The 15,443-nt window shown below is 45.4% G+C and overlaps 1 protein-coding gene across 1 annotated transcript in view; it reads right to left on the bottom strand.

The window, feature by feature from the left end:
- Positions 1-15,443, bottom strand: part of Myo3b (myosin IIIB) — a 314,924-nt gene that overhangs the window by 103,098 nt on the left and 196,383 nt on the right. Inside the window, exons 25-27 of the mRNA XM_005065170.4 lie at positions 9,779-9,890; positions 8,758-8,920; positions 7,456-7,536 (exon numbers count right to left, since the gene is read on the bottom strand). Coding sequence (XP_005065227.1) covers positions 7,456-7,536; positions 8,758-8,920; positions 9,779-9,890 — 356 coding nt within the window. The remainder of the gene's footprint in view (positions 1-7,455; positions 7,537-8,757; positions 8,921-9,778; positions 9,891-15,443) is intronic.

Below are 15,443 nucleotides of genomic sequence, written 5' to 3'. Positions count from 1 at the left end.
GGCGGCTCAGGTGATGAAGGCTTGCTACCTTTCCTCAGGTGGCAGCACGGGCAGGGAAACTTTGTACATATCATTATCTTCACAGCAGTGCTAAGAATTGGACCTTGTTAAGACCCATTTCATAGCTAACAAAATCAATACCCTGAGGCTAAGTAATTTTCTTCAGGGAGAAAATTCTCCAGACATGACAGAGGGCCTATAACCCTAGAGTTCAGGGAAGAAAAAGCTGAGGGACGGTAAAGACAGGCAGATCCCTGAAACTCACTGCCCATCCAGTCTAAGGAAAATAGCAAGTTCCAGGTTTAGTGAGAGAACATGCTTCAGAAAAATAATATGGGGAGCTAGGAGGTGATGGTACATCATCACTTGAAAGGCAGAGGCAGGTGGATCTCTAAGTTCCAGGTCAGCCTGATCTACAGAGTAAGTTTCAGGACAACCAGGGCTACACAGAGAAACCCTGTCCCCCCAAAAAACAAATAATAATAATAATGACAATAACAACAACACCAACAACAAGATGGTGAGCAAAAGAAAAATGCCTGATACCAACAGCTGGCCCCACACAGAGAAGAGTGCACCTACACACAGTACACGTATGCATGTACACATACACACTACACATACAAATAACTGTCTCCAAACGGTATGAGAAGTGATGGGATAGCCATTGTTTCAACTCAGAATTCCACTTACACAGGATAGGATTTTCACTCTCTCCAAAGCTTTGACCGGTGCACACATCCACGGGGGATGGCCAAGATGGAAACCAAAGGCAAGATGGGCTCTGCTGATGGGGCCTGAGTGAAAGGGGCTGCAAATCCATGCTTCAGCTCATGAAAGATCATCTATCCAATCTCTGTGCTCACATTTCTCCAACTCTGTCTTTGCATCCACAAGGATCTTTTGATCAAAATCCAAAACTAAAGCCAAGTCTGCTTATTCTTGCCATGACACAGTTAACTTTTCCCAGTGTTCTTTACCACTAACAAGCTAATGGAAGTTAAAGAATACAGAATACAGTAACTGTTTATGATTCCCCTCGGGGAAAAATAAGTGAAGACAGCATAAAGACAACCCCAGTGTCTACTGGTCATGCGAATGTTGGCTCAGACACTGTCTAGGTGGTGGAAATGGGCCCTCCTCTGGCTACAGGCTGCCTCTGAAGTGTTAACCTTGAGTCTTGGAGGCACCAAATGGGGAAACAAAGTCTTTTCGGCAGTACACTGTCAGGCCTTGTCAGTGACATCACCCTCTAGCACACAAAGACTTTACAACTTCCTTTCCAGACATGAGGTAAACAACAGGTGCCCTGAGGCTCTGGTTTGTTTCACACTAAGATGGAAAATAATTCTATTTTACACAAGGGATAGTTTTCTATATGGTGAACCAAGCTATGACGAGATACCATCATATATACACAAGAGAGGTCTAGCAGAGAACCGTTGTCAGAATCACCTTGAAGCCACAGCCTGGCCTTCTCACCTATGCAAACCACTTATTTCCATGCTTTTGGAGGTCCTGTGGCTCCTGGCTCACAGACAGGTCTTGTGGCTCATGGCTCACTAGTTGATGACTCCACCCCCTGACCCAAGGTTGATTTTATTGACACGGCCTTGGGTTTCACAGTGTGATCAGACATCCTGCAACACCACTCTAATATATAAGGCTGTCAGAGTCAACCCCAGGTCTTTATATGCCAAGAGTCAGAGACACCCAGGTAGCCTGAGAGCAGATGTAACCACCCCTCCTCACCCCACTGTGTTCTGTGAGACAAAGCCTTAGAAAAAGGGAAATGGTACGGTCTGCAGGTTAAGGCACATTTCAAGCCCAGGTGCACCGGGTAATTTTCCTGCAGATGTTTCTCTGTATTTCGAGAACACTTGGGAAGGGAGGCAGCAGCTTCCTGCCCTCTGGCCAAGAGCTTGTCTGTTCTCACACCTGTACCTTCTCTGACTAGAGCGCTTACTTGCTTTGAGGAATCAAGCATTTGTGGGAAACAGCCAGGAGGTTTTCTAAGAATCCAATAGAAGGCAAGAGAGTGAAACAGAGGGCAATGAATAGGGACACAGAAAGGACAGAGAAGAGACACAGGGGCCTTGCTTGCCGCCTCTCTTAACGGCATATTCACTTATACTCCCTCTCCTGATTGGTGTGTGAGCCACAATCCACTCACACACAGCTTTACTGGAATGAAAACTAGTGTGTATTCAGTCTTGCAGCTGCAAGAATCATGAGTCGCTGTACTGCACATCCTCGGTTATGATAATGACTTGTCAACTTTGTATGTGCTCCTTGTACAGTGTACTAGGTTACATTAGGACACGTGTACGCATTGTATAAAATGACCTTTTGTTCTAGGTTTTCTAGAACTCCCTTCTAATGAGTGTTGATGCTAGGATCCCTTGAGGGGAGCATGTTGTAGGCCCAGTGAAACCTACTGTTTATCATGTCAATCCCAGCAAAAAGTATTTAACAAGCAGTAGATACTAAGTGGATGAATAACAGAAATATCCTAGTTTAAAGTAAAGTTTCCTGCACCTAGCAATATCTGTGGAACTGTAATGCAAAGAAATTATAGCAGTTATCCAGTTGTTGCTACCTCATCACCAAAGCCAAAGGAAACAGATTTTTGGCGGGAAGGGAAATGTGCTGCCACTGATATACATCCCAAGCCCGTTAAATTTTTCTTTGAGATTTTATTTATTTTTATTTTATATGCAATGATGCGTGTGTATCTATACACCAGATGCAAGTAGTGCTCAAGGAAGCCAGAAGAGGGAGTTGGATTCCCTGGAACTGTAGTTATAGACAGACCATTGTCAGTTGCCCTGTAGGTGCTGGGATTTGAACCTGGGTCCTCTGGAAGGGAAGAACAGCCAGTATTCGTAATTACTGAGCCGTCTTTCTACCCCCACCCCTTTAACTAATTAGTATCTATCTATCTATCTATTATTTATTTTTCCTGAGACAAGGCTTTTCTATGTAGCTTTGGCTGTATTGGAACCTGCTCAGTAGACCAGGCTGGCTTTGAACTCACAAAGATCTACCTGCCTCTGCCTCCTGAGTGCTGGGATTAAAGGCATGCACCACCTCCTGGTTTAAATTTGTATTTTGAGACACGGTTTCACTACAGTTCAGGAGGTATGCACTACCGCCAAGCCATTTAAAGTTTAAAAAGAGGCAATTTATCCAGGTATGGTGGTATGCACTGTTAGTCCTAGCACTCTGAAGGCAGAGGTGGGTGGATCTCTGTGAGTCTGGGGCCAGCCTTGTCTATATAGTGAGTTCCGGGGCAGCCAGGGCTGTATAAAAAGACCCTGTCTTAAAACAAAAGGCCATTTAAAGGTCTGAGCAATTTTAAACACTAAAAACGTGGCTCTGGTACAGGGTAGGGTCAAGCAACCTGGAAGCAGGGCTTGCCCTCACTTCTGGAAGGCACATTGAAGCAGCTCCATCCTGCAGGCCTCACAGGCAGCTGTTTAGAGTGTGTATTCACAGGTTCAAGGCTCCCCTTAGTGAGATGCTCTCTCCTAGAGGGCATCAGTCAAATGGCCACAGTTGTTGGCTCTGCTGCCGTCATCTGATGACATCTGTGTTGTTGGCAGGGCCAAGGAGTGGGGTGGTTTGCACTCTGATAGAGGATGGCGGAAAAGAACGGTTTCCACAGCACTAAGCAATTCAACGAAAATGTGCTGAGCCACCGGACTGGGTCCACAAGCTCTCACATGGTGTGTGTGTGTGTGTGTTGTGTGTGTATGTGGTATGTGTGTGTGGTGTGTGTGTGTGTGGTATGTGTGTGGTATGTGTGTGTTGTATGGTCTGTGGTGTGTGTGATATGTGTGTGTGTGGTGTGTGTGTGTGATGTTTGTGTGTGTGGTATGTGTATGTGTGTGGCATGTAGTGTGTGTGTGTGTATATGTGTGGCATGTGTGAGGTGTGGAGGGGGGCATGTATGTGGAAGTACTTTAAGATTCTGTTCTCACTCCTAAAGACTCACCGTCACCTATAAGAGAGCATCCACACACACACATACATACGCCCCTGCCCCAAGACAGGGAGCCCCAGTACTTTGTGTTCTAAAAACAGATCCTGACTTAGCAGAGCTATTAAAACAAATCAAAGAACGGGACGGGCACTGTAGAAGCTTGAGAAATGCCCTGTGGGTTGTTTCTTTTGATACTAGTCACTGAGGAATACATGTGTTTGTTTTTTTCTTCAGAGAAGAATGTAGCTAGGGTCTCTTTCAGAAACTCAGCAGTTAATCCAAAAGTAATAGATTTGTAGTAGACTAAATATAGCTTAATTTTTTACTTGGAATGTCTGTCCCATCTATCTGAATATTGGTATGTGCTGTCACTCTCCTGGTTTTCTTACGGAGAGCACACCCCCACACAGACACCGGAATTAATCAATAATGAAAACAACAAAACAAGGCAAGGTGTCTGACTTTCGAGTTGTTTCCCAGTCCCAAAAGGAAACCCGCACAGAAGGCTTGGCTCCGCCCCCTCAGCTCCTACAGCTCCTGGAAGCTCTCACAGCCTTGCTGCTCCGGGATGCCACACAGGAAACTGTCCTCTAGTACCTAGGGTGTTTTCTCCGTCTGTTTTCTTTCCAACATTTGATCGCTGGCTGCTGCACCCCTTTGGGGGAGGAGAGGTCTCCAGACCGCCAGCTCATGTATTTGAAAGGCATCTGTTTATTTTGAAAATGCAAATGTGCCTACCTCAAAGACCGACTGGGAGAGAGAAGGATCCCAGAGCAGGAATCCCGGCCCTCTCTGCATGGCACCCAGGGTACTGGCCACTTAACTCAGGCCCTGGGAGCCCAGGGAAGAACCCACAATTAAACGGAGCTGGCTCAGCGCTCAAGAATTAGTGGGGCGGATCATTGGGGTCTGGTTTAAAGTACTTCGGAGGTCCTTGACGAAGAACACGGAGCTTTTGATAGGGTGGCTCCTTTTTGAGGGTTGCCCAGGGCAGGATCATGGGGCCAGAGGCTCCTATCAGTGGCCGCCCAGTCCTCGGGAGCAGAAAGCAGCAAGGTTAATGCGGACTTTGATCTCTGTCAAGGCATACCAGCTAGAATTAATTTACATTTCAGATGAAAAAGGTTGACAGCATGAAAAGGCAGCTTGTTGCTGGTATCCGAATGTGCTGTAATAGATCGGGAATTCTGAGAGGAAGTTCTGAGGAAGGGATAAGCTGTGCTGGGCTGCTTTTATTGGGAAGGAGATGAAAGGAAAACAAATTTCACTCAGTGCTGCTCTGCAGCAACATGTAGGCCAAATGCTTCCTAAATTTCAAGGGCTGCTCTTTAAAAATATATATAACGTATCTCAGCAACGTCATTAAATGAAAGAAGGCTGTGGAAAGAAAGCTAGAAATACAAACAAATGCATTCCATGGAAATTTCAAAGAAAGTCATTTGTCGGAGAAAAACAAATCAGTCAGAAATTAACCTCAGAAATGGCTGTGTTGCGCTGGTCTCCCCTCTTTATGTAGTTTTTTGCTTTCTGTGGACAGTTATATTTGGGGCATTTACGGCAGGGATGGGAGTTTGTGGGGAGACACTTAGGCCTTGGGAAAATCACAGCCCTAGCTCCAGTCCTAATCCTAGGGGCGCATCAGACCCTGTCCGTTTTGTTAGTTGAAGGTAGAGACGCCACCTACTTCCTGCCACACAGGGCATTGGGCGCATAGGTGTGGCCTTCATGCTCACCTGAGTCCCTGCAGAATCGCTAAGACACATTTTGATGCTACCTAGTAAATGAGAATACTGGCTGTGAAGCTAAGGAGGGTGAATGCTTTCAAAGGGAAAAGGGAAGTGCTTTAAGAAAATATCCAAAATCAACCTTCCAGTGAAGCGCACCTACCCATCACTGTCTGAAGACAGAGGTCATGAAGCAAGCCTGTTTCTGCTTCTAAGCCATGTTCATCTGGCCATCAAATGGGATTTTCAGACATTTCATGATTTTTATATAATGGACTCAATGAATCCACAATACACAGGCTTAAAGTTTTTATTTTAAAACATCTGTTGAACATATTGCAAAATGTGAAACCAGCTGGTATCCTCTTGAGGAGAGACTGTGTGTGTGTGTGTGTGTGTGTGTGTGTGTGTGTGTGTGTGTGTGTGTGTGCAATAAGTAGTGAATACAAGATGCACTTCAAGTTTGTGCTTCTTAAGCTACAACAAGAATTTTTTTCACTTTTCATGGTGCTTTGAAGTGGTAGAGGTTAGAAATTACTAGAAGATGGTGCTAAGTGTGACACATTTGCATTTAAAGGGCACCCTAAGAACTCCAAAATATCTTGAGTTCCTAGTGAGGATGCCTTGGCCTAAGAATTCTGAAAAGGACCCCTGGGAGTTTGGCTCTGGCCTGGGACCTCTGGAGAAGATCACAGCTGTCTGACTGAAGGATTCCCTTCTGAACCCCCTCCCCCCCACTGCTGCAGCATTGTCCTCCACGGGCTCCGGCTCCTTCTGACTCCAGTTTCTTACACCCCTGGAATTCTTGGCATAGTCAAAATCCTGTTTCTCCTAGAACCTCAATTCTGGATTTGCAGCTTCAAATTAGGGAGAGAGAATGGGAGCCACATAGGACATGGCATTTGCAGAAGAGCTCAGTGACCCCTGAGCCAGGGAGTGGACTTATGAACCAGCAACCAAGGCTCACAAGGCTGCTAAGGACAAGCAGAGCCCCAAGATACACTGTGTGCTCTCGAGGATCTCCGGGGCTCAGATTATGCTGCCACACAGACTTGGATTTGGGAGTATTCTCGAGTCCCCCTTTTCTATGAAGCTGAGAGTCAGATAGGCCTTACAAATCATCACACACCTTTCTCCCCTCCACAATTTTGTTTTCAAGACAGGGTTTTTCTCTGTGTATACCTCTGGGTATCCGGGAACTCACTCTGCGGACCAGACTGGCCTCGAACTCACGGAGATCTGCCTGCCTCTGCCTCCAGAGTGATAGGATCAAAGGCGTGCACCACCACACCTGCCCGTCACACACCTTTAAAGCCTGTTGCTCTCATTTCACTGATAACGGAATAATAACTCCAAGAAGGAAAGAGACTTGTCCAGTAGCAACATGGTGTCGAATGTGCTCAGCCCAAACTGCCTAGCTTTCAAAGACCAGCTCTTAGCAAGCTGTGTGGAGATGGGTAAGTCAGGTCTCTTCTCCGTGCCTCGGCTTCCTCTTCTATTGTAGGAGGAACATACGGCCTGTCCGAGAGCCTTCTTAGTAAGCATGGCCCCTGGTAAATGTGCCCCGCACCTCAGGACCCCAGCCGGGAGAGCTGCCAGAAGAAGTGAGCCCCACCCTGACATACACACCCCAGGCCTCTTGACTCACCCCGGTGCTCCTGTCAGTAGCCTTTCAGCTTCTCTGAGCACATCTGAATGGAATCAGAACGTTTCAAGTGGACACTGCAAAAATGATGTTTTAATTACCTGCTTGAGTATGAACCGCAGACTCACACCTTCTGTGGCTGATTTGCTTAAATTTCCTCCGAGCATCATATCCTCTCCAGGCTAAAAATATAAAACCATGTGCTGGAACGACCTTAATGTAAAAACGTGCCAGAGAATTGATATAAGCTGTTCCACCTCCATCCCCCCACCTTCTCCCTAAGCAAAACCAGCAGATGAGCTACAGCGGAGGAAGGGCCTTTCAGAACTGTTTTTAGTCAGTGATTTTTTTCCAGAACATTTTGTGTTCTACTTAGTAACACTGGGAACCCCTGGCCCCAGGTGAGGTGGTTCCCTGCCTTCAGAGCATGGCAGAAACCCCTGCCTTGAGCACCCAGGTTTAAGCTGGGCTTAGGGCTTGGGTGGATGGCGGGAGGCACTGAGCTAGCCCAGTTCTTTTAATCATTTGATGTTCAGGAGACAGGCAGAATTGGAGATGAAGATAAAGGGGGCGGAGGGAGGCATGCAGCTAGTGTTCGCTGAGGAAGGGGCAACATCTTCCATGGGAAGGGAAGGCAAAGAAGAGAGTCAAGAGGAGAGAGAGAAGAGAGTGTGGGAGACAGACATCCTTCAGACAGAGGTGATGGACAGAACCTCCACCCAAGATGAGCAGCTGTCTTCTGGGTCCCCATATCTGCCTGAGCATCCTCAAATCTCTGGACAAGCTTATGAGGTCCAAAGCATGCTACAGCACGCTACGGTTTCTTGTTATGAGAGTACCAAGAAACTCAATTTCTGCACTCAAAGTCTGGTACTTTTAACCGTTCATCAGGAGCATGAGAGTCGGGTATTGTGCCTAACACCCATGACATACGCGCGTGGACAGAGGCATCAGCAGGCTGGGATAAAGCCTAGAGGCTGCTTTCCTCTGTTTATAAGTCCCAGCTGGGCTACCACCCCTTATGTTAGTCATTGTGATGGTGCAATCTGGGTATCACCCTGAGTACTTTAATCTGTCATTTCTGGAGACAAGCCTGTGTTTAGTGATGGAGTTTGTCACCATTGGTCAGCTCACACTGCCTGTGTCTCACGACTCACCCCAGGGTATTCTAATGGCTTGTATGTTTGTCTCCCTTTGAGGTAAAAAAACACAGAGGGATACCTTGATTACAGCCTCAGCATCTAGTATGAGGCTTGACTCCTGTAGGTACTTGAACAATGTTTGCTGAAGTAAGGGAGGACAAGGGGAAGAAGGGAGAAACAGAAGGGGAAGCCTTAGGCAAGTGGCCCCCAGCACTCAAAGGAACACCGGGAGGGGGTACTGGCCAGAACCAGGCCGCATACCTGACTGGATGACTATGGCAGCCTTCTCCCTCTTCTGTCTGGCTCGCTTGTATCTCCTGGCTCCGAGCCAGCCCTTGATATATGCCTGCAGCATGACCACTTGGCCTATGACTTCTCGCAGAAGCAAGTTTAATTGCTCCACATGGTAATATTTGAGAAAAACCTGAAAGGAATCACTGTTTTAGTGTTGCATTTGGCCTTCCTAACAAAAAAATCCCTCCATCCGGTCTACTCTTCATCAAAGTCTTAAAGCCATCATCCAAGTAAAGTTCATAGTGATTTAACTTATGCATATACTGGTAATTTCTAGAGGAGGGGGATGGCAAATACAACTCCCTTTCTAAAATGAGGTCTCAGGGTTTAGACAACCCAGGTGTTGTCTGGGCCCACCTCCCAACAGTCAGGAGTTCTATTTCTCAGCCAAGCTCTGCCCTCATTGCTCCTATAGCCTTTGAGGGAGGTGCTGAGTAGCAGGCCCACCTGAGGGCAGCAGACAGTCGGGAGGCCAGAGACCCCATGAACCCTCCGTGACCTAATCTCCATAGAGGAAACCAGCCTTGCAGAATTTAACCATAAAATCCTGGGCTCCCACAGGGATATGATGCTTCCCCCAAATGAAAAGCTACACATGATGAAAGTAAAATCAGAGTATGCAATAAACAGCACAGGTCTAACACAAACATGGGTGAAACTCTAAAGGGAACTCATCGCTGCCGTGACTATGATTTATATGTTAACATGTGTGCTCCATCATGAAGCATGCAAAAGAGGACATTTTAAAGTGCATTCAAAGTTCTCTTTCTAGAAACGTTAAAAGGTTCTCAAATTACAGATCATGTACAGATAGACCATCCTCCTATGGCTTGTAGGCCCCAGGGTTCTGAGTTAAGACCAGCAAAGGCCATTTTTCAGTTGGCGTCTTGCCTGCTATGGTATGCCAGGTACAAAGCCACGTTTGCTAGTTCTCCGTGACAAGAGCGCATCACAGGTGACAGTTTGAACAATAAAGAGAGAGAGATACCTTTGTTTTTCCCAGGACCCAGTGATCTAATCTGGACTTTTCCAAGATAGCAACACAGCTCTCTTTGTTAGCAGGAGGAGTTTGATGTGCTCGGAATGCCAAGTAATAATACCTACAAAACAAAAGAGCAAAACAAAGCCTTTTTAGTCGTCCTTAATTTAATAGGAGAAATGTTCAGGACCCATGGCAAGTCTCATTTTTTTCCTAATTAGTACATTTTTCCTGACTGCCAATAATAGTTCAGTAAGCAGTGAAAGCTATACAATTCATACCTCATTTCTTTGCTTTTCCCTATGCTCATATTTTCCTATTGATGTTGTTTTTCCTAACCCATATTCAGTGTCTGACTTTTGTCCTTTGTACGCAAAAATTAAAATATCTATTCCTGTTAGGTCGCTGCTCTAGTGAATGTCATAACCGTAAATGTTAAGGCTACTGTTAGAATAGCTTAAAGTCCATTGCAGGCATTTTGGCTCCATCTGAGGCACAGTGTCGTGGGCATGTGAGCCTTAAGTTTCTGTCTGGAGGAAGCATGCCCACTTGATGCCTTCACTGCTAGCCCATTTGTTTTCTCAAATGACGTCATTTCAGTGACTGTCTAAACTTTAAGAAGAGCCGGGCAGTGGCGGCCCACGCCTTTAATCCCAGCACTCAGGAGGCAGAGGCAGGTGGATCTCTGTGAGTTCAAAGCCAGCCTAGTTTACAGAGTGAGTTCCAGAACAGGTTCCAAAGCTACACAGAGAAACCCTGTCTCAAAAATCAAAACAAAAAAAAAATTTAAGAAGAAAGGGTTTCGGGGTAGCGTCAACGAATACCACTGTAGAAAAGTCAAAGTCTTTCTTCTTTGCTCATAAGCAGGTTCATGGCTGCAGCCCCGAGACAAAAGACAGAGTAACAAGAGAAAGGCGCGCTGTTTATTTGATGTCCGTTCTCTCTGGCACAGGAGCCTTCTTTTCTAAGGAAATGAAGTCCTAAGACACAGTCACTCTTGGATATTCTTGTGGCAGGCATGATGTAGCGGTGTAGACAACTGAATAGGAGGGTGCGGCCTCGGGACAGCAACTCGGAAGGACCTGGAAGGCCTGAGTGCTCCTGTCAGCCTGAGTTCCTGTGTCCTTAGAGAGGAGGGTGCCCGTCTTCTCGGAGCAGCGGAGTCGCCCACACCAAACTCTTAGCGAAGGTCTCATCCACCAGCATTGCAATCTGCCTCCATGGGGAATGGCAGGGCAGGGTCACAATGACCTTCCTGATTCTGCTGTTTGCTCAGGGGCCAAGATGGCACATTTGAGGTAGCATGTCCTGAATGTCATCACTGACAAGAGGATTTTCCTCTTCCTCCTTCTCTGCCCCTCCATCCTGAAAACCACACCCGGGACCTTGCACATGCTGGTCACACGCTTTGCTCCTGAGGTCTGTCCCCAGCCGTTCCTTCCTTTCTCATAGTCTCAGTTTTACAAAGCTACTTGACTATATTTTCCTTTCAGAATATGCTACCTCAGTTTTTCTCAGGACAAATTTCAAGGTTCCCTTTTCTGCTCTTTGCTGTCATCTATAATTAAATCCAACCTTTTCAAGACTTTAAAATAAGCTACATTTCCTTGTCAGAGGAATTTTCTTTTTCCATCTCCCAAACAATTCTAATCTTTTATTTAGAAATCTCTTTAAAATATAGACCTGGTTTTACTTGTTAGAGGTCATCAAAATATGAAACACATTCCCTTTTCCTGTCCAATAGACCCTTACCTTTCTGTTTGTGGGAAAATAAACATACTGGACTCGTATTTGAGTCAACTTATTGTTGTGCTATGGGACTATTTTTCAGGTAAGACTGAGGTCATATTTGATGGAAACATTTGCATTTGGAGAGAATTGGAGTGTGCTCCCACCTGTAGGGAGGAGGGACAGTGCTCTCGGAGTCACTAATGCTGGTAGCCCATCAGGTCTTCAGTTAAGCCCTCGAGCCTGCTGAGTTGGAGAAGGGGCTACCTAGGCTAGTTCATACAGCTGGGACATCCACTCTATCTCCAGTTTCTGCTTCTCTGGGATTTAGTCATGGCTTCTCTTACTTGGCCTTGACCAGAGTAGAAAGACCATGTCCTAGAGATTTTACAGAGAACTTAAAGTTGGAGAATCCTCAGAAGACTCTGTTTTCTAAATTTTTTGGCCACATGGGGTGTTCAGCAGCCCTGCAACCAGGGCTGCTCCGGACATCACTTGATAGCACTGATGACGGAATATTTATAGAAAACTTAGTGAACAAACAGCAACGTGCAAAGCTGAACGAAATGAAAGATAGGCTCCCGTTCTCCATTCCAGGGTTTCCATTGCTTTTTTAGGAAGCTGTGAATGTTTGTTAGCAATTGTTCATTTCAAGATGGGCGGAATGTTTCCAAACTAACATAAATAATAAGATTTAACCCAAATCTCTTAATCTGTCGTGATGATCATATTCATATTGACTTAGTTCAAAAAGAGATATGGCAATGGCACAGACAGGAAGTCAAAGTTCAAGCGATGTCCTTGAAGATAATCGACCGCTATACTGAGTCACAACAGGTGTGATAGTTTGAAGTAACTGACCACCATAATCTCACAGGGAGTGGCACTATTAGGAGACATGGTTTTGTTGGAGTGGGTATGGCCTTGTTGAAGTAAGTGTGTCACTGTGGGAGTAGGCTTTGAGGTTTCCTATGCTCAGGACACTGCCCAGTGTCTCAGTCCACTTCCTGTTGCCTGCAAGACATAGGACTCCCAGCTCCAGCACCACATCTGCCTACATGCTGCCATGTCCTCCACCATGATGGAAATGGGCTGGACCTCTGAAACCGTAAGATGCCACCCCAATTGAATGCTTTTTAAAATAAGAGTTGCCATGCTTATAGTGTCTCGTCACAGCAATAGAAATCCTAACTAAGACAGCAGCATAAGGCGTTTCTTCTATGGAGTGATTTATAATTTTGTATTCATTCAAGCAGGTTTCATGATGCAAAGTGTCTTGAGCCCCACATGTGCTTCAGTGTAAAGATGGCAGTGATGGAACCAGACCAAGAGTCCTGTCAGAAGTGGCGGGTTTGTTTGACCAGATCAATCCCTCCATCTTCTTTCAGAAGCAACTCCATGAATTGAAAAAGCAAGAGGGATGCAGTAGCAAACTAGTAAGGATAGAATTCTGATTTGAGGGTCTGGACACCTGAGGGTGTTGCCAAAACTGGTTCTTTCTGGATGCAGCTGCTTCTGATAGATGGAATTGATCTCACAGTCTGGAGTCCGAGTGTTGACATAAGAGTCGGACCATCTCTGCTTGACTGTGGACATTCCTGATTTCCTGTCCATGGGAAAAGGAGCCAGATGAATAGTGCAGTCTCCTCTTCTTCTCCCTTCCCCTGCTCCTGCGGTAGATGTGATCTCAAGACTATGAGTATCTGGTGTAAACTATGAGTATCTTAGAAAGTGCTCCTGTGGCTGGAGAGACAGCTCAGCAGCTAAGACTGCATCCCACTCTTACAGAAGCCCCGAGTTCAACTTTCCAGCACCCATGTCAAGAACTCACAACTGCCTGTAACTCTACCTCCAGATAGTCTCTCCCAGCACCCATAGGCATACATGTGTCCCATGTGCATACATATATGTGCACATGGGAACATATACACACATCAATAAAAGTTTAAAAATTGTTTTAAAGAAAGAAAGGAAGAAAGAAAGAAAGAAAGAAAGTGCTCTGAATGAATACCATGTCCTTTCAAGGATGAACCAAGATCTAAGACTGCCATGTCCATGAGAATTTCTCCACTCTCCCAAAAGGGAGTAGGCTAGAAAGATCTAAAGACTGGAAAGAGTAGTAGAGAAGCCTGAGGAGTCACCAGGAAGGAATGAAGAGACGGAGACCTGGCTATCTAATAACCTGTGAGCACTGCAAAGAAGCCGCATCAGGAGTTCGGGAATCTCCTGATCTGTTCCTTATCTGTTCCCAGGGAAGATGTTTTCTTATAAAGAAGCAACTGAGTCCAACTACATACAGTATGGGCAGAATTGGATTTCCTACTCAGACTTCAGACACTACCATGTGTGGGAAGAGCCAGGGCAGCTAGGATCTGTAAGACAGAGTGCTGTAGGGGGCTAAAGAGAGGACCCTGGAGGACTCAGCAAAGTTTGGATGGGTGCTTACATAGGAGGAAGCTACCCAAAGTCCAGGAAAGAATGGTGAGGGTGACAGGGAGTGGACCTGCCTCTCACACAGGGCTGGCAACAGCACCTGTTTCTGCCAACCAGACTTGTTGACCATCTAAGTCATAGGACAATGAATAGAATGCTCAGAGGGTCTCGATTTGCCAAGGAGAAAATGCTAATCATAAGCAATGGTACCCCTGAATCTAAAGAACAAGACTCAAGGGACAAAATTGTTCCCAAAGTATTTAACTGTGTCCAAGAATCAGTTGGGAATATTTGACATCAAGATTACTAGATGTGCAGGAAAATACCTGTGATAAGAAGAGGAAAAAAAATCAACCAATGGGAAAGAATCAAGAAGTGACACAGGTATTAAAATTAACAGAAGGATGGGGGCTGAAGAGCTGGGTCAGCGGTTAGCAGCACTGTTGTTCTTTCAGAGAGCTGGTGTTGATTTCCAGCACCCACGTGGAGGCTTCCAGCCTTCTGTAACTTCCATTCCAGGACATCTGATCCCCTCTCCTAACCTCTACAGGCACCAGGCACACACTTGATGCACAGATATACATGCAGGTAGAACACTCACACACAAAAATAATAAAAGAAATATATTAAATTAAAAAAACAAAGAATTCTGTTTGTTTGGTTTTTTGGTTAGTTTTTTGAGACAGAGTTTCTCTGTGTGCCCTTGGCTATCCTGGAGCTCATTCTGTGGACCACGTCACCGGCCTCTGCTTCCAGAGTGCTGAGATTAAGGGCATGTACTACCACCACTTGGCATTTTTGTTTGCTTGTTTGTTTGGTTTGTTTTTAACAAAGAAGGATGTTAAAACAGTTATTTTAACTCTATTTCAAATATTCAAAAAGTTCTGAAGATATAAAAGACATTTGTTTTTTAAAAATGCCGAAAAGAACTTTAAGAAGTGAAAGCTATAGGGGGCTAGAGAGATGGATCAGCAGTTAACAGCACTGGCTGCTCTTCCAGAAGTATCAAGTTCAAGTCCCAGTAACCATATGGTGGCTCACAATCATCTGTAATGAGATCTGCTGCCCTCTTCTGATCTGTAGGCATGCATGCAGGCAGAGCACTATGTATAATAAATAAATATATCTTTAAAAAAACAGAAGTGAAAGCTACAATGTCTGAGATGTGAACTTAGCAACAGGTGAATCATAACAGAGAACAAGATGGATGAGCTTGAAGATAGGATAGCAGAAATTATGCAAAAGAAAGGGGGGTTGGAGATGTGGTTCTGAAGCTAGAGAGTGCTCACTGCTCTTGCAGAGGACCTGAGACTGGCTCCTAGAATCCATGATGGGGCCTCACAAAGTGCCTGTAACTCAAGAGACTCAAGACTCTCTTTTGGCCTCCACACAATGGAAAGTGCATGTACGCACATACACATGCACACACTCACGGAGAGAAATAGATTTTTTAAAATCAAAACAGGAAACTTAATTTAAAAAGCAAATAGTTTAGTGAATTGTGAGTCATTTT

This window comes from Mesocricetus auratus, unplaced genomic scaffold (genome assembly GCF_017639785.1).
Source record: "Mesocricetus auratus isolate SY011 unplaced genomic scaffold, BCM_Maur_2.0 Super-Scaffold_100004, whole genome shotgun sequence".
NCBI lineage: Eukaryota > Metazoa > Chordata > Mammalia > Rodentia > Cricetidae > Mesocricetus > Mesocricetus auratus.
This window is presented reverse-complemented; position numbering and strand designations above follow the sequence as displayed.